The 19,033-nt window shown below is 45.5% G+C and overlaps 1 protein-coding gene across 1 annotated transcript in view; it reads left to right on the forward strand.

Moving 5' to 3' along the window:
* The window catches only part of LOC138359030 (golgin subfamily A member 6-like protein 2), a 55,921-nt gene that overhangs the window by 19,169 nt on the left and 17,719 nt on the right, over nucleotides 1-19,033 (forward strand). The window contains exon 3 of the mRNA XM_069317740.1: nucleotides 7,740-7,889. Within this exon, the coding sequence (XP_069173841.1) occupies nucleotides 7,740-7,889 (150 nt within the window). The remainder of the gene's footprint in view (nucleotides 1-7,739; nucleotides 7,890-19,033) is intronic.

The raw sequence follows: 19,033 nt of genomic DNA on the forward strand, positions 1-19,033 counted from the left end.
ACCAGACACAAGGAGAGCTAAGCGTCTGGACGTGGCAACAAGAAACTTTCTAAGTCAACACGTCAAGGGGACCGAAAAGAATGAGAGAAGAGGATGAACCAGCTTTGCTTGATCTGATATTTACCCTTAATGAGTCGGATATAAGGGAAGTTAAGTTGGAAGCCCCCTTGGGAATGAGTGATCATAGTGTATTGAGCTTTGAGTACCTGGTTGAGCTAGGAATTATTTCCCCCCCAAAAAGAACTTGGAAACAAAGGGCTGGTGTACCGAAAGGGAAACTTTGAGGAGATGAAGTAAATTCCTAAGGGACACAGAACCGTGGGACACAGAACTCAGAACTAAGTCCGTACAAGCCATGATGGACTATGTCACTCAAAAGTGTCAGGAGGCAGTAAACAGGTTTATCCCGGCCCGACAGAAAAAAAAAACAAGAAGCAAAAGAAGAATCCGTGGTTTCATTGGGAATGTAAGAAAGCAAAGGAGCTGAACAAAAGGGCATGGAGGAACTTCCGAAATAACAGAACATCAGAAAGTAGAGAGAGATACAAGAGAACCAGGAACGAGTATGTTAGTGAGAGAAGAGAAGCTGAGAAAAGGTATGAAAGTTATATAGCTAATAAAGCCAAGACCGAACCAAAGCTACTACACAGTCACATCAGGAGGAAAACAACAGTACAGGAACAGGTAATGAAACTTAGAATGGGTGAGAACAGGTACACAGAGAATGACAAAGAGGTGTGTGAAGAACTCAACAAGAGATTTCAGGAGGTCTTTACAATAGAACAATGAGAGGTGGCAGCAAACCACCTCTCAAACAAAGGGTTTCTTTCTTTGTACTTTCGAACAAAGGGTTCGAAAGTACAAGAGGTGAGGTCAAGAGGCACCTTTTGGAGCTGGACGTGAGAGAGGCTGTTAGGCCGGACGGAATCTCACCATGGGTATTGAAAGAGTGTGTAGGAGCACTTTGTTTGCCACTCTCCATAGTGTATAGTAGGTCACTGGAAATGGGAGACCTACCAGAAATATGGAAGACGGCTAGTGTAGTCCCAATATACAAAAAGGGTGACAGACAAGAGGCACTGAACTACAGGCCGGTGTCCTTAACTTGTATACCATGCAAGGTGATGGAGAACATCGTGAGAAAAAACATAGTAACACATCTGGAGAGAAGGGACTTCGTGACAACCCATCAACATGGGTTCAGGAAGGGTAAATCTTGCCTTACAGGCTTAATAGAATTCTACGATCAGATGACAAAGATTAAGCAAAAAGAGAAGGATGGGCGGACTGCATTTTTTTGGACTGTCGGAAAGCCTTTGACACACTACCCCATAAAAGGCTGATGCATAAACTGGAGAAACAGGCAGGAGTAACTGGTAGGGCGCTCCAGTGGATAAGGGAGTACCTAAGCAATAGGAAGCAAAGAGTTACGGTGAGAAGTGAGACCTCAGATTGGCGTGAAGTCACCAGTGGAGTCCCACATGGCTCTGTACTCAGACCTATCCTGTTTCTGAAATATGTTAATGATCTCCCGGAGGGTATAGACTCATTCCTCTCAATGTTTGCTGACGACGCCAAAATTATGAGAAGGATTAAGACAGAGGAGGACAGCTTGAGGCTTCAAGAAGACCTGGACAAGCTGAAGGAATGGTCAAACAAATGGTTGTTAGAGTTTAACCCAAGCAAATGTAATGTAATGAAGGGAGTAGGAGACCAGATATAAGGTATCATTTGGGAGATGAAATACTTCAAGAGTCAGAGAAAGAGAAAGACCTGGGGGTTGATATCATGCCAAAACCTGTCCCCTGAAACTCATATCAAGGGGATAACATCAGCGGCATATGCAAGTTTGGCTAACATAAGAACGGCCTTTAGAAACTTGTGTAAGGAATCTTTAAGAACATTATATACCACATATGTCAGCACAATCATGGAGTATGAGGCTCCAGCATGGAGTCCATATCTAGTCAAGCATAAGAATAAACTGGAAAAAGTTCAAAGGTTTACCACCAAACTAGTACCCGAGCTGAGGGGTATGAGCTACAAGGAGTTAAACCTCGTCGGGTTTAACGACGAGGTTTAAAAGGTTTAAAAGGGTCGTCGAAAGCTATTATAATGTGATCATAAACAGATACATGACCAAAGACGAACAACAGGAAATGAAGGCGAGAAAACTGATCTACAGTCGAGGAGTGTGAGAAAACAGCTTAGCTGCGACAACGAACATTAGTGGTACAAGCTTAGTTATGACAATTAATAGAGTAGTTACAAGTGAACCTTATTCCCACAAGCAACAGAGAGAGGGAGGGAGAGAGAGAGAGAGAGAGAGAGAGAGGGGGGGAGGGAGGGAGGGGGGGGAGGAGGAATGTGCTGGAGGAAACTGGTTGGTAGGGAACCGATATGGAGAGAGTGAGGGTTGTGAGAGGGATTTTGGTGGGACTTTTGGTAGTTTATATTAAGTATTTTTTCTGTAAAACTTTGGGGGTCTTTGTGGCGTAGTGCATAGCAATCTCGTCTCTGAGTCAGAAGGTCCCGGGACGAGTCCTGGGAAGGGTGCCAGGATGCAAGGGTTTCATACTGATAGAGTTAACAACATCGTTGGTAACACTAACTCTTCATTCCTTGAGTGGTGCGGTGCTAGCATGAGGTACTCCACTCGGCGGAGACCTGAAGGGTACCAATGCGGCAGTTGCTACCGCCAGGGTCGAAGGTGTTCCCTGTCTCGGTTCGTACTGGAAATGGAACCCTCTCGGCGGAGACCTGAAGGTTCCACGATACAGTCACCGAGGCACACAAACACATCACACACGCATGCACGCAAAAACACACATTCACACAAACATACAACGGTGTTGTTAACTGCATCAATATGAAACTGTGGCAAGTGAGAAAGAGAGGGATGGAGAGAGATTTGGAAGAGGGGGGAGGGGAGGGGAGGGGAGGGAGGCGGGATTGGTTTTAGGTGCTTATTATAAGTATTTTTTTGTTTAAACATCCGGGTACTGTGGGGTACTGAGTTAGGACTTTCAACTGGCAATCAGTAAGTCCTCAGGCTGAACCATGGGCATGGAAGAAGGACAAAAAGTGTTTCGTTCAGATACAGTAGGAACATTGCTGGTAACACTGCACTACATTCCTTGAGTGGTACAACGCTAACATGAGGTACTCCACTCCCTGGTGGCTGGAAGGTACCCATGAGGCAGTTACTACTGGCTGATACGAAAGATTTAATTCTCTCGGTTGGAAGTGAACCTGGAACCCGTCCGGCGGAGACCTGATAGTCTCAGATAAAGTCACAGAGACACGTCCTAAAACATAATACTTAAATGCCAGCAAAAACACAACAAATTTAACACAACAGCTGCATCAGTTTTTAAACCATGAGCCTTAGATCGTTCCCACCTGAGTTAAAAGTTCATGCCTCATGAAACAGTTCCTTTTAGGGTCTTTACACCATTGTTGACATTAGACACAGACGCTTAATAAATGCGTTAACAATAACGACACGTACTGGAAACATTAATGACCTGTGTGTACCACATTAGTGACGTGTGGCGTAGTTTTATCTCCTGTAATTACCTCGTGATCGTCACCTCGAACGATCATTATTTATAAGTGCTGCGTTATCACTTTCTTGTGACAATTGTTTATTTGCGCTAACGACATTAGTGCTGTTAAACATATCTACCTTAAGAACGCGTGAACATGAACAGCCAGTCCATTGATGTCTGCTAACATCAGGAGCTTTATTGCCAATTTTGGTGTACTCAAACAAGTTTTCAGGATGACTCATCGTGGTACCGATGTGGCTGTTGTGTTGGAACCATTTCTATATAACAGTATTCCTGAAGAATGTGCTAGGATTGCCCTTTATACCTCTTGGTTGCTTATAGACAGTCGTAACCAGGGATGCAGGCTTGCAACGTATTTCAGTAAATCTGCACATGCCGAACCAATGGATGTGGTCATCGTTATTTAGCTGTAAATTATGTTCTTTATAATAGGAAAAAATCCCGGAATCTCAATAACGGAATATGGAACGTACAGACCTTAGTGTTTGGGTGCTTCCCAAAACCACTTCCTGGTGGTTAATCTTAACTCCCCACTATTGTAACAAACCTGTCAGCACATTAAACATGTGGGCGACCTTATCTAGTATGTCACACAGAGGGATTCTAATGAAAGCTTAGTATTTATCTACCAAAAAAACTTTGGTCACCCTCCCAACTTTTGTTACATGTTTTTTCCTTGACCTGAATAAAACTTATCTACATTTTGAGGATATTTAATTGCAGTACCCTGAGAAATGTTAATTCTTCTGCCATCACTTTGCTGGCTATTCCGACAGCCAGTGTACTGGAACACACAAGCAGATGACAATAGTTCTTCGAAAAAATACGGAACACCCACAGCAGAGGATCTCAGAGACACCCAACTGGTGTTCAACTGAGACCCTAGGCCTCCCCTAGGGTGATACTTGTGTATTGAGGTATTTGGTGATCCACGCCCCAGTCATATAAACTGCTAATCACATGCCTCTCCCAATATTCAACCTCTCATTTAGCTAACTAACAACTGGGTACCTACTTACCGCTAGATGACAGAGGTAATCGGTGACAGGAAATCTGCAAAACCATTTCTTACATGAACATGATTCGAACCCGGTATTCCCGATTTTGAGTCGAGAACGAACCAACTGTACTACAGAAACTTTCTATATATGCTTAGTTGTTGCACTGAACAGTATGGGAACAAACTTAGTTGTGACAACTAACAGTATGAGAACAGACTTATTTGTGACAACTAACAGTATGAGAACAGAGTTGTGACAACTAACAGTATGAGAACAGAGTTAGTTTTGACAACTAACAGTATGAGAACAGAGTTAGTTTTGACAACTAACAGTATGAGAACAGAGTTAGCTGTGACAACTAACAGTATGAGAACAGACTTAGTTGTAACAACTAACAATATGAGAACAGACAGGTAGTTGTGACAACTAACAGTATTGGAAAAGACAGTGTGACGATAATCACTTTCAAGAGAGATTGAGCCTGCTCTTCCCTACTTAAAGTTATGCCAAGTTAACAAGTATAAGATGCTACATTCAAGATACACCACCGGTAGCACAAAACGTTTTGACCAGGAGGCAAAACGTACCCAAGAACCCCCCTACTCCACACACCCTCCATGCCGGCTCGTCGTCAACCAGCAAACTACCCATCCCAGCCTGCCTGCTCCTGATTGGTGACTCGCCGACCATGCACCTGCACTCTGCACCTCAGCGCCATCTACATGAGTCGACGTCTGAGCCTGACCAGCTATCAACTTCAGAATATTCTTTGTGCTCTTAGAGTTGACATCTCTCTCTGGTAGTCTGGTACTTTGGTTTGTCTTCGGGTCAAAGCACCCTATCTTCTGCAATCCGACTGAAGGAGGAAAAGAGGGCCATAGTTCCTCTAGCACGGACTACGTTGCTGAGTTGGGACCTCAGCAGCAGTTCTCGTCACCAGTTGACACTCGCACCCCTACACGTCGGTCAGAGATGATGATATTTACTTAGGTAGGGAATTAGCTTTCTTTTTACAGAGCAAAAAGTTCGCTAATTCTGTAAGTATCATATTCATTTAGTGAGAAACCCTTGCTTATGTCCTATAGAGACTCGGCAAGGTATGCCAACATTCTTGGACTACCTAATTCACTTTTGGAGCAATTAAATGTTTCATTTGTTTTAGAAACTCAGTTTCACTTATTTAGTAGGATTTTCTTGCCCTTATTCTCTTACATTGAGTACCGGGTACAAGATTTCCGTTGACTTTGATTGACTAATCATTTACCATCCTATAATTAACTTTAATTGTTAAAGATTAAAATTCCACAGGATAGTTACCAGTTGCCACGTTATCCTGTTTCTGACATTTACCATATCACAACTATATTCGTTGTACATTTGTTTGCTATCTTTCACCATGTTTCGTCTCCAAGCTTTCCGTAACGATCCAGCAGGTGAAATAGGGACCTTCTGTCGTGCCAAGAGGACTGAATTACAAACTCTTGTACATGAGTATCAACTAGATGTTCCCCATGGAGCCAACAAAAATGAATTACATAACTTAATCATGGATCACCTCATAGATGAAGGGAAAATTGACTCTGAAACTCACGAAACTTATTCTATTGCAGATAAACATGACTTGGCAACTATGAAACTCAAATTTGAACTCGACAAGCTCGAAAGGGAGCAACAGCAAGCAGCTCTACAAATGAGGAAAGAAGAAGCTGCAATAAGGAAAGAAGAACAAGAACGAGAGGCCACCTTGAGGAAAGAAGAACAAGAACGAGAGGCCGCCTTCAGGAAAGAACAAGAAAGAGAAGCTGCAATCAGGAAAGAAGAGCAAGAACGAGAGGTGGCCTTAAAGGAACGTGAGATGGCCCTATTCAGAGAGCGTGGGCGAGTACAGCTTGAAGCAAAACAACGCCACCTGGAGATACAACGCGAGCATGACAAACAGCAAGCGGCTATGGCTATAGAATGTCGTCAACAAGAACTCACGTTGGAAACTACACACCACACTCAACGCCAGCAAGCTACAGCAAGTCTTCCAGTAAGTTTCAATGTCTCCCATGCAAGTAAGTTAATGCCACCATTCGTTGAGACAGAGATTTATGTCTTTTTTACCACCTTTGAGACCCTAGCTAATCAACTTAGCCGGCCTGCTGATCAATGGTCTACCCTTCTCAGAGTGCATCTTACAGGTAGAGCTGCAGTTACTCTCAGTACTTTAGCGTCTGAGAATGACTACCAGACCCTGAAGCAAGCAGTTTTGGACGCCTACCTTCTATACCAAAAGCTACAGACGAAAATTCCGTGACCATCTTAAGGCAAGTACCACCACCTTTCTAGAATTTGCCAATACAAAGAAAAGATATTTCATGAAATGGCTGGAAGCAGCACATGTCTCTACATTTGCAGAACTCATCAACCTCATGCTAGTTGAAGAATTCTTGAGACGTGTTCCCCCTTCCGTCCGTTTATATCTAGCAGATAAAGAAGAAACCGACTACATCAAATGTGCGAAGTCGGCTGACACCTACAGCCTCATCCACCGGCTGACACCATCACCACCTCCCAGTAAGAAGTCTTGGTACAGTTACAATAAAGTGAGTACAGAGGAAGCGAGCTCACAATTGTATTGTAAGCATTGCAAACTCTATGGACATACCATAGATAGATGTGTGAAGGCTCAATACAAGAGCACTGAATCTACTAAACCCAAACAGACTCCTCCTAAGTCTGGTAAGCCTGTGATGAATGTTGGTGTTCATGTTAATGATTTTTCTCTCTTCAGTAAACACCTGTATCCTGGAACTGTCTCTACCAACGGTACAGATTCGGAGGGACGTTTCAAATTGAAGATCTTGAGGGACACAGCGGCTCTTCAGTCCATTATGTTGAAATCGGCTGTGTCTAACGTCACCTACACCGGGGAAACCGACCTTATCACTGACCTCACTGCTACCACTCCATATCCACTCGCCAGAGTCCACCTGGATTGTCCCTTTGTGACCGGTGAAGTTCAAGTCGCCATCAGGGAAAAGCCTTTTTTCCATGCCTGGAGTGCAACTTCTCCTGGGCAACGACTTGGCAGAAGATCCGCAACCGTCCAACCTGATCATCACGGCCAAACCCCAGGTGTGTACTTGTGTAATGGAAAATCCCATCTTTGAATATGTTCCAGCAGAGGTTGAAGAAAGTGATAAAGTTTCTCCTCCGGTTTTGGTGACCACCCGTGCACAAGCTGCACGACCGCAACCAGCCGACTCTACTGTTACCGCTGTCCCTCAAGACCCTCAGAATCTACCTCCAAATCTTACCAAGTTGGAGTTCCGTAAGTTACAGAGGGAAGATCAATCATTAACACCATTATTCTTCCAGGCCGAGACTCAACCTGACAGTATCCCTGGGTTCTTCCTAGAGAATGAGTTGCTCTACCGCAGATACAGACCCAGCAAGCTGAAGGAGGATGACGATTGGGCCAATGTCGAACAACTAGTGATTCCCACCAGCATACGGCCCGATATTCTACACCTGGCCCACGGAGCTCTTTCTCACTATGGTTTCAACAAAACCTACCACGGAATCAGTCAAGACTACTACTGGCCAGGTATGGTAAAAGACGTTAAAAAATACATACAACAGTGTCATATATGTAAGATGGCAGGTAAACCTAACATCTCTATTCCCCAGGCTCCACTAAAACCCATCCAGGTGCCTGCGGAACCTTTCCACAGACTCATCATAGACTGTGTTGGTTCTTTACCCCGGACCAGTTCTGGCAATGCATATATATTAACTATCATGTGTCCTACCACCAGGTACCCCATAGCAGTTCCAGTAAAGAACATTACGGCTGCTACTGTGGTGAAACACCTATTGAAGATCTTCACCCAGTATGGATTTTCAAGAGAGGTGCAAAGCGACTGTGGCACCAACTTCACCAGTGATCTCTTCAAGAAGACACTGGAGGAGTTCAACATCACACAGGTACTGTCCAGCCCCTATCATCCTGCTTCACAGGGTTCTCTTGAACGTAGTCATCAGACTATTAAAGCACTCCTAAAGAAATTCTGCAATGACACCTTGAAGGACTGGGATAAACAACTTGATCTCATTATGTGCATTTTCAGAAGTCTCCCCAATGAGTCTCTAGGAGTATCTCCTTATGAGATGCTCTACGGACGTAAGTGCCGTACTCCTCTCAAAGCTTTCAAGGACTCTCTACGTCATGCCACCTTCAGTGACCCTCAGAATGTGCCCAAGTTTCTTCAAAACTTAAAACACATTCTAGAGAGAGTACGTAAATTTGCTAATGACAATCTATTGAAAGCCCAGGGGAGGATGAAGACTCATTTTGACCAAAGCAGCAAATTAAGGAAATTTAAACCAGGAGACTTTGTGTTGGCATATTTTCCTATCCCAGGTTCTCCATTGCAAAACAAGTTTTTAGGACCCTACCGCATCAAGGAGTGCAGAAACAACAACAACTACGTTCTTGAGACTCCAGATAGGCGGCGGAAGACCCAGTCGTGCCACGTCAACCTCCTGAAGCAGTATCAAGGTATTCCCCCCACTGTGTTGGTATCTGTCTCTACATTTAAAGGTCCATACCTCCACAGTGAAACCTTCCCTGCTTCTCCCGAAAGCACTAACACTGAGTCGGTGCTTTCCAAATTGGAAATCCTACCTGATCTTCATCCCAATTTACAGGACTATAATAGTGCTCCTTTGTCATGTTGTAATCCTATTCTCGCCTCCCCAGATATCACGAAGCCTTTCATCCTCCATATCGACGCCAGTGGTACCGGCATCGGGGGCGTCCTGATGCAACAACGAGGCGAGGAGATTCTGCCTGTTAGCTACTACAGCTATAAATTAAAACCACACCAGAGGAACTACATCACGATCGAAAAGGAGCTGCTATCAATCGTCCGGAACTTGCAGCACTTCGAACCGTACCTGCAAGGTACTCGGTCTATCACCATCTATTCGGACCACAATCCCCTACGCTTCCTGCAGCAAGCCCAATTCAACAACCAACGGCTTCTACGTTGGGCTTTATATCTGCAGAATTTCAACCTGGAGATCTTCTACATCAAGGGTTCTGACAACATCATAGCAGACGCCCTCTCCAGAGTCTACGAGGTAGAGGCTGCTCCACCTACCACTCTACCTCCTGAAGACGTAACTTCACCCGGAACCGCAGGCTTCGGGGGAGAGTTGTGACGATAATCTCTTTTAAGAGAGATTGAGCCTGCTCTTCCCTACTTAAAGTTACGTCAAGTTAACAAGTATAAGATGCTACATTCAAGATACGCCACCGGTAGCACAAAACGTTTTGACCAGGAGGCAAAACGTACCCAAGAACCCCCCTACTCCACACACCCTCCATGCCGGCTCGTCGTCAACCAGCAAACTACTCATCCCAGCCTGCCTGCTCCTGATTGGTGACTCGCCGACTGCGCACCTGCACACTGCACCTCAGTGCAATCTACATGAGTCGACGTCTGAGCCTGACCAGCTATCAACTTCAGAATATTCTTTGTGCTCTTAGAGTTGACATCTCTCTCTGGCATACTAAGCTCTCTGGCTTTCGTATACTAAGGGAGGTCTCAGCTAAAGTCGATATTCTCAGCACCATTTCACCATTTGTAATATTTAATCTATTGTGTTTTTGCCTTTATTTTTGTCATTTTATTGCACTAGTCATTTACCCGAGATTTGTCTTTATTTTCATTTATGTTTAAAGTAAATATATTATAGTTTCATTGTTCATACTTTGTGTTTTACGTGTTCCTCCCTCTAACTTACCACAGACAACAGGCAAGCAGTCTATCTTTTTTTTGTAAGTGTGACCAGGCATTGACACCTGCCACTGGAGGACTGCCGAACATTTATACTCCAACATTTTCCCGTTACAACAGGTAGTTGTGACAACTAACTGTATGAGAACAGACTGGTAGGTGTGACAACATTATGGGAACAAGCTTAGTTGTGACAGCTAACAATATGAGAAAAGACAGGTAGTTGTGACAACTAACAGTATGAGAACAGACTTGGTTGTGACAGCTAACAGTATGAGAACAGACAGGTAGTTGTGACAACTAACAGTATAAGAACAGACTTAGTTGTGACAACTAACAGTATGAGAACAGACAGGTAGTTGTGACATCTAACAGTATGAGTAAAAGCTTAAGGGGCCCAGGTGACTGTTCACCGAAATTTTCTCAAACACAATTATTTTTAGTAATATCTTTGTGGTAAGTAAGTAATTATCAAAAGAAGGCACCAAACTGGGAAGGTTATGTAGCACCATCAAATGTGCGGAATAATCAGAGGGCACTAAATATCACCAAGGATGCCAATACGGGAACAAAAACGCATAAGGCGAACGATATCAAAAGTATCCGAGTCACCAAGAATTCTATTGAGAGAAAGGTGACTGTGAGGGGCGGTTGGAAAGCAAGACACACGCTCGTCCTGGAAGTCAGGACATTCAAGAAGGATATGCACGACCGTAAGAGGGACAATGCTATTAGGACAATAAGGAGCAGGATGGCGCTCCATCAAGTGACCATGAGTTAAGCGAGTATGGTCAATACGCAACCTTGCCAGAGCCATTTCCCATCGCCGGTTACGGTGGTAGGAGGACGGCCACGAGGACACACAACATTTAAGAGTACGTAGTTTGTTACCAGGAACAAACGACCAGCAAGCCTGCCAACGGGTAAGGATGGAGGAATAGATAACCAGATAAATATCGGAATTAGGAATACCTTTACGAGAGATGGGACAAGAGCGGACAGCTTCCCTGGCGGCAGCATCCGCACGCTCATTCAAAGAGACACCAATATGGCTGGGAACCCAACAAAACTCAACAGACTTAAATTTACTGTGAACAAGAAACAGCCAATGCTGGATCTCGACAACTACTGGATGAACGGGATTAAAGGACCAGAGAGTCATGAGGGCACTACAAGAGTCAACAACAACTACAAAGAAAGATTGACAACGAGAAAGCAGGAGACGAAGAGCATAGAGAATAGCATAAAGCTCCGCTGTGAAGATGCTAGTCTCCGGAGGTAAGCGACACATATAAGTGCGATCAGGAAAAACAACAGAGTAGCCAACACCATCTGCAGACTTAGACCCATTGGTGAAGACGGAAACGGAGCGGGAGCGAGAAGAAAAGTGCTCAAGAAAAAGGCATTTGAGAACCGTAGGAGAGGTAAAAGCTTTAGTAATGCAGGTCAAGGATGTACAAAACTGCGAAAGGGGGACTCTCCACGGGGGTAAAGAAGGAACAATACGAGGAGAAATATTAGAAATACGAACGGAAAGAGACTCCTGAAAACAAGATAACCGGACAAAAAGAGGGAGATGATGAAGAGGAACAGGAACCGCAGGAGGGGTATAAGTTAAAGCACGACAGAGGCGAGAGGAAGGAAGTTGCAAGGACTGCGCAAGATAGCGAAGACAGTAGCGATCACGGCGGTCCTGGAGAGACAGGAAGCCAGTGTCAACATATAAGCCGAGGACGGGAGTCGAACGAAAGGCACCAGAACTGAGGTGCAACCCACTATGGTGCAAAGCATCAAGACGACGAAGAGTAGAAGGAGAAGCAGATGAGTAAGCAGGGCAACCATAATCGAGCTTAGACAGGACGAGAGAGGAATGTAAAGCAAGGAGAGTGCGCCTATCCACCCCACAAGAAGTATGGGACAATACCCGAAGGAGGGCAAGGGCCTTAGAGCACTCAACACGGAGGTAAGAGATATGGGGAGACCAAGACAAACGAGTGTCAAGGAATAACCCCAAAAGCTTCGCGGAATCTTTGTACTGAAGGGGATGACCATAAAGTGACAAAGAGGGACGAAGAATTTCCCATTTCCGAATAAAAGTCATGGCACAAGTCTTAGAAGTAGAGAACTTGAAGCCATGATCGGTGGCCCAAGACGACACGGCATCAATCTCAAGTTGAAGCCAGCGTTGAAGGAGAGGCGAATCATCACCCTGACAGCAAAGTGTAAGATCATCGACATAGAGAGCGGAGAAGACAACTGAAGGAAGAGAGGAAAGAAGACCATTGAGGGCAACCAGAAAAAGAGTAGTGCTCAGAACACTACCCTGGGGCACACCTTCGTATTGCTGAAAAGAGGCAGAGAGAGTGGTACCAAGGCGCACCCGAAAGGAATGACGAGAGAGGAAGCTGCGGAGAAAGAGAGGGAGATGACCACGAGGCCAAAAGAATGAAGCTGGGGAAAGAATATGATAACGCCATGTGGTGTCGTAAGCCTTTTCCAGGTCAAAAAGGACGGCAACAACGGAGGTCTTCGCAGCAAAAGCAGTACGAATATAGACCTCCAAGTTCACCAGGACATCTGTTGTGCTGCGGCACTTGCGGAAACCAAATTGAGAAGGGGTGAGGAGGTGATGGTGTTTCAGGAACCACATCAGACGAACGTTAACCATACATTAAAAGAGTTTGCAGACACAACTTGTGAGGGCAATAGGGCGAAAGTCCTTAAGGGATGTTCCCAGAGACCGTGGTTTGCGAACAGGGAGGACAACGGCATCGAGCCAGTCCTCAGGGACTGACGACGACTCCCAGATCCGATTATACAGACTCAGTAAATGCTGAGACGTGCACGGAGGGAGATGCGAAGCATCTCATAATGAATGCCATCAGAGCCCGCTGCCGTAGAACCGCAGAGGGCCAGGGTAGAACGAAGTTCAGAGAGAGAGAAGAGATCGTTATAGGGAAGTCGAAGACGAGTGTAGAAATCGAAAGGACAAGATTCAAGGACAGGTTTACGAAGAAGGAAAGATTGGGGAAGATGAAGACTAGAGCTAACAGAAGAAAAGTGGGAACCCAGTTCGGTAGCGACCTGCAACGGGTCCGCCACAAGAGTACCACGGAGGTGAAGGACCGGTGAAACTTAGGGAACGAACTTACCCGCTATCTTGCGGATACGCTTCCAGATCTGTGGCAGAGGAGTTTCGGACGTAATGGTGGAGGCATAAGAAGCCCAACATTCACGATTAGCCATACGGATGGCCCTATGGGCCACCGCACTCGCTTTCCGAAAGAAAAGAAAAGAATCGGCCGTCTGCCGACGGCGGTGTCTCTTCCAGGCTGCACACTTACAACAGACAGCCCGAGCACAGTGTGCATACCACCAGGGAACGCACTTCCGTGGACCCCGAGAGGAAGAGCGAGGAATTGAGCAGAGGGCAGCGTCAATTCAGTGTCATGAAAAAGGAGGAGAGTGCGAGGAGAGGCAGAAGGGAGAGGTCAGAGAGAGCAGCACTGAGGGTAAAGAGGTTCCAATCCGCTTTAGCAAACTGCCACCTAGGGAAGGAGAGGGGAGAGCGAAAAGAGTAAAAGGAAACAAGGATGGGGAAATGGTCACTACCATGGAGGTCATCAAGAATCTGCAACGTGAAATCTAAGTAAAGAGAAGACGAGCAAAGAGAAAGATCAAGACAGGAAAGGGTGCGAGTCCGAGAGTCCAAATACGTGGGCTCACCAGAATTCAGAAGAAACAAGGGAAGAAGAGAGGATAAACGGCTCAAGAAGGCGACCCCGGGTGGTCGTCAAAACATCGCCCTAAAGAGAATGACGACAATTGAAATCACCAAGCAGGAGCACAGCTCCGGCAAGGAGTCCAGAAGGTGTTTCAGATCAGGAAGAGAAAGCGGGACACTCTGGGGGAGATAAATGGAACAAACTGTGTACCATTTCCCCACAAAGATACGAGCAGCAGAACAATGGAGAGGCGAAGGAAAAAGTAAGGGGACCAAGGGAACATCAGAGCGAATCAAGAGAGCAGAAGAATTAGGAGCCACATCAACAGCTATGTGTGGGGGGGGGAAGAGAAAGGAATAGCCATGAAAGCGACCAGGACGAGCACCAAGCATCGGCTCCTGGAGACAGACACAAAGGGGCAAAAATGTCGAAATCAGATGTTGGAGTTCGAGGAAATTGGCGTAATAACCTCAAACGTTCCATTGAAGAATAGACATCGATGAGAAGAGAAAGGACAACAACAGAGAACAAGGAAGAAACAAAGGCAAAAGAGCAACATAGTACGTTAAAGAATATCAGGGTCAGCAAAGTCAGGGTTAGGGGGCATGGGTAAACTGAGCAAAGATGGAGGGAAGGAAGCGGGAGAACAGACCAGAGGTGGGCGGGCGGAGTCCGGAGGAGGAGGAAGAGGAGGAGACAACGGAGAGGAGCAGTCAAGGACAGCAACAGGAAGAGGGGGAGTAGAAAGAGGGAAGCACACCTCAGCAAGGGCAGCAACCGAGAGGGAAGCAGGGGCCAAAGAAACCTCCATAGCAGGAACCGGGGGTGCAATTACTGAAATGGGCGGGGAAGGAGCAATAGAGCCAGTAGTACAGTAGTAGGGGTCGAGGAAGAAAGCGAAGCCTTCTTACCCGCCGGGGAGGAGGAAGGAGAGGAGCCAGGCGTACGCTTCTGACTTAAAGAGACCGGTGTCCCAGCAACTACGTACCGGGCAACGGATTCCGGCGTCTCACCAGGAGAAGCTGAACGAGAGCACACACGACGGCTGTTAGGAGAGCGATGGACATCAGCCCACACCGACAGGCGGCGGGGAGAGTCAATTGACGGAGGAGAAGGATGGGAAGAAGGATTGGAGGGAGACGAGGAAGAAGACACAGGAGACATGACAGACCGGGTAGGAAGAAGGGGAACCCCAAACAGAGGACCAGGAGGGCGACCCGTCGGAACAGAACTCAAAGGAACAGAGGACAGAGGAGGGGGCAGTGGGCGTATCAGGGTCCAAGGCCCGGAAACGGTTGTGAGTCTGAGGAAGGTGGGAAGGACGAGGAGAGGAGGAGCGCAACACGCGAGCATAAGAGACGGTAGCATAAGGCGGGAGCTGGCGAACCTGGCTCCTCGCCTCAGGAAAAGATAAACGCTCCCGGTGTTTCAAGTTGAGGACGGCTGCCTCAAGCTTGTAATGTATACACGCACGGGAGAAGGTAGGATAGGCCTCACCGCAGTTGAGGCAGCGAGCCTGGGGAGAAGTGCACTCCGACTTAGAGTGACCTTCACCCCCACACAAAGGACAGAGAAAGATAGTCCCAGAGCAGCGGAAGGCAACATGCCCAAACCTCCAGCACTTGTTACAGAGCCTAGGAGAAGGAATGTACTCCTGGACAGAGCACCTGGCACCAGCAAGAATGACAGGGGGTGAAAGGGTCCTACCATCAAAGGTGATCTTCACAACCCGAAGGGGTTGCCGGCGACGACTACGAGGGGGACGAGTTAACGTGTCCACCTGGAGGACAGAATGGCCCTGGGTCTCGAGGATATGCCGAATATCATCGTGGCAATCTTGCAGATTCCGAACACCGGTTGCAATATGGGGCGGGAGGAGAATAGTGCCAACACTGGCATTCAACTGAGCGTTCTTTGAGACCCGAACAGGGGTCTCGCCAAGGCAGGAAAAGACAGCCAAGCGGGAAGTTGCATTCTGAGAAGGAGCAGCAACGACACATGTACCGAGATGAGTGGGGTTGAAGGTAACAGAGGCATCTACAAAATCTACAAGATGTCGATGGAGGGAGAAATCGTCAGGAGGCACAGAATCAAGAGAGAGGAGATCAAAGTATTTGGCCCACGAAGCAGGACCAAACAAGGCTTGATAGGCCTCAGAGTGGAAGGAATCGACCGAGTGCGGCCGTGTCGAGGACGGCGTTGAAAACCCCCAGAGAGGGGTAAAAGGCGCAGGAGTCACAACTAGAGATTAAGCAGTGCCAGGGGACGAGGTAGTCACCACTGGGGGCTTGGGGCTCGACCCAACCACAGAGGAGGGAGGAGAGTAGTCAGAGAGGCCAAAGGAGGAGCAACGTCGGGGTCCAATGCAGCGGAGGCTACAGAGCCTGTTGTTCCAACACGGACCAACTTGGGGGCTTGGTTGCCCACCCCACGAGCCTGAGAAGGTAAAGGAGGAACAAAATACAACATAGGTACGAAATAGAAACATTCATTTCACGAATGTGCCCCCACACCCACCATGGAACCACAATTAGAGGCAGGACACCCAACAAGAAGCTATCGCCGATCTTGCCGGGGCCCCCTAGGGGTGCGTCGTGAGTATACGCCCCACAAACGCCACCTTAAGAACCGTCAGCCCGTCGAGATCGGGTTCAGTGACGAAAGGAGGAGTGACAATAAAAGGTTCCACTCGCTCTCGATGTTGGGTACTACAGTTCTACGGGTGTAAGAGTATGCCTCCTCAAGCACCCGGGCGTCAAAATAGAAGTCCAAAGGAATAACCAAAACAAGCAAAAGGTCGACTGGAAACTACAAGCAGATAGGATAAGAGGGGGGAGAAAAACGAAACAGAAGGAAAATGAAAAGTTGTTCAGTACAATTTGAGAGGACAGCAGCAGGAGAACAAGGCCACAAAAGGACAGAGATTGTCCCAAGGAGCATCACACTCCGGCAGCCGCCCACCAAGCCCCCCTCACGGCATCAATGAGCTGAACGGGGAGGGGGGGGGGATATCTTCGTGGTAAATGCTCCAATTTTTCCTAATTTGATTTAAAGATTTCAAATTTGATGTCAAAATCTTAATATGTAACCAATTGTTATTTTATTCATTGTGGTCTCAGAATGGCATATAACCTTTATGTTTCTTGTAGCTAAATATTGTTTGAGAGTATAGTTTACTGTAAAACATTTTTCAATGTTGCCATCCAAATATGTGCAAAATTAATTCCCCCAAAAATTATAACTCCAAACGTTATGACTTTACGATTAAACGACAACAAGAACACCTTAGAACTATGAACATTCCACATAATATGTAAAAATGGTTAGAATTAGTCAGAATCTTAATTTTTGACAGTGTCTCAAAGCTGATAATTCTGTTCATTGAGAAAAAGTTTACGACAATGTATATAGTACTTCGAATTTATGACATATGTTGTAAGTTTTAATTAAGATAGCTTGGCATTCATACTCGAATATGAGAAAGTTGTAGGAAAATTGAAATGAAGTCAAGGAAAAAAAAATATTGGGATACCTTAGGGATAACTGTAAAACTGGGCCTCTTAACTGTCTAACAATAGGTTAGACATATATATGAATGATATTGGGTGGTAAATAGGACCTGCCTCGAATGGGTAGCTGCAGTTACCTTCATTCTTATGTTCATCCTTCCGCAGTTTCCCCCATTCTTATGTTCTTATAACAAACATATTCCAATAACTTTATTGCCCATATATATAAGTGGGTCCACATTTGGTCCTCATTCCTCAATACAACCTAAATAGACAAAGAGAATAGAATTTAAAATCTAACTAAATCGACCAACAAAATAAATAAAAGTCACAACTTCTGTCACCTGTGCCTGATTAACATATTGACCAATTTCGGTCCAACTTCATAAGTTTAGTGCCAGATATGCATTCTCCAAGATGTAGAAGTCACAATAAAATCCGCATAAAAACAGAAAAAAAATCAAAATAAATAAAAAAAGTGGTTGTCAGCTTTCCGTACAATGGAGCATAAGACATATTGCCATTGGGCAATGTATTTATATGATATATCATAAAATACAACATAATAACATACTAACTCATTATTATGTGTGAAATCTGGCCCTCCAGGTGGCACCAGCTGCATATCCACGTTGTAGACCCGCCTTACTTTTCTTCTTCGTGCGTCGGACAGTTACTTGCGTCTCTTTATCCCTGAATGCCAGTAAATAGGAGGTGTTATCTTTATCAGTAAGAGTTGCCGCCCGTCGTGCACACATTTATTTAATCAAAATCGTAAATAATTAATTTCCTAACGTATTGAGATGAAATCTGCACGACTCTGATGCCAAATAACGAGAGATTTGCTTAAAAATTTTTCACTATTTTTCATATTTAGAAAACTCTCCTCTGTCACTTGTTTCACTTTTGATAATGAAACGAATGAGAACAAACTCAGCTCTGAAAACCACAAAAAATATTAAAACAAGCTTACTTTTGGCATTGAAAAATATGAGAAGAACTAGTTTGTAACAACGAATAGTATGAGACCAACTTGTCTGTGACAGCGATCAGCATTAGAACAAGTTTAATTGTAATATCAAATAGTATGAGAACAAGTTTGGTTGTAATAATCTTCCCAAACATGCTTAATTTTGACACCGGAGAGAGAGAGAGAGAGAGAGAGAGAGAGAGAGAGAGAGAGAGAGAGAGAGAGAGAGAGAGAGAGAGAGAGAGAGAGAGAGAGAGAGAGAGAGAGAGAGAGAGAGAGAGAGAGAGAGAGAGAGAGAGAGAGAGAGAGAGAGAGAGAGAGAGAGAGAGAGAGAGAGAGAGAGAGAGAGAGAGAGAGAGAGAGAGAGAGAGAGAGAGAGAGAGAGAGAGAGAGAGAGAGAGAGAGAGAGAGAGAGAGAGAGAGAGAGAGAGAGAGAGAGAGAGAGAGAGAGAATAAATATCTGCAGG

This window comes from Procambarus clarkii, chromosome 1, assembly GCF_040958095.1.
Source record: "Procambarus clarkii isolate CNS0578487 chromosome 1, FALCON_Pclarkii_2.0, whole genome shotgun sequence".
In the NCBI taxonomy this organism is placed as follows: Eukaryota; Metazoa; Arthropoda; class Malacostraca; order Decapoda; family Cambaridae; genus Procambarus; species Procambarus clarkii.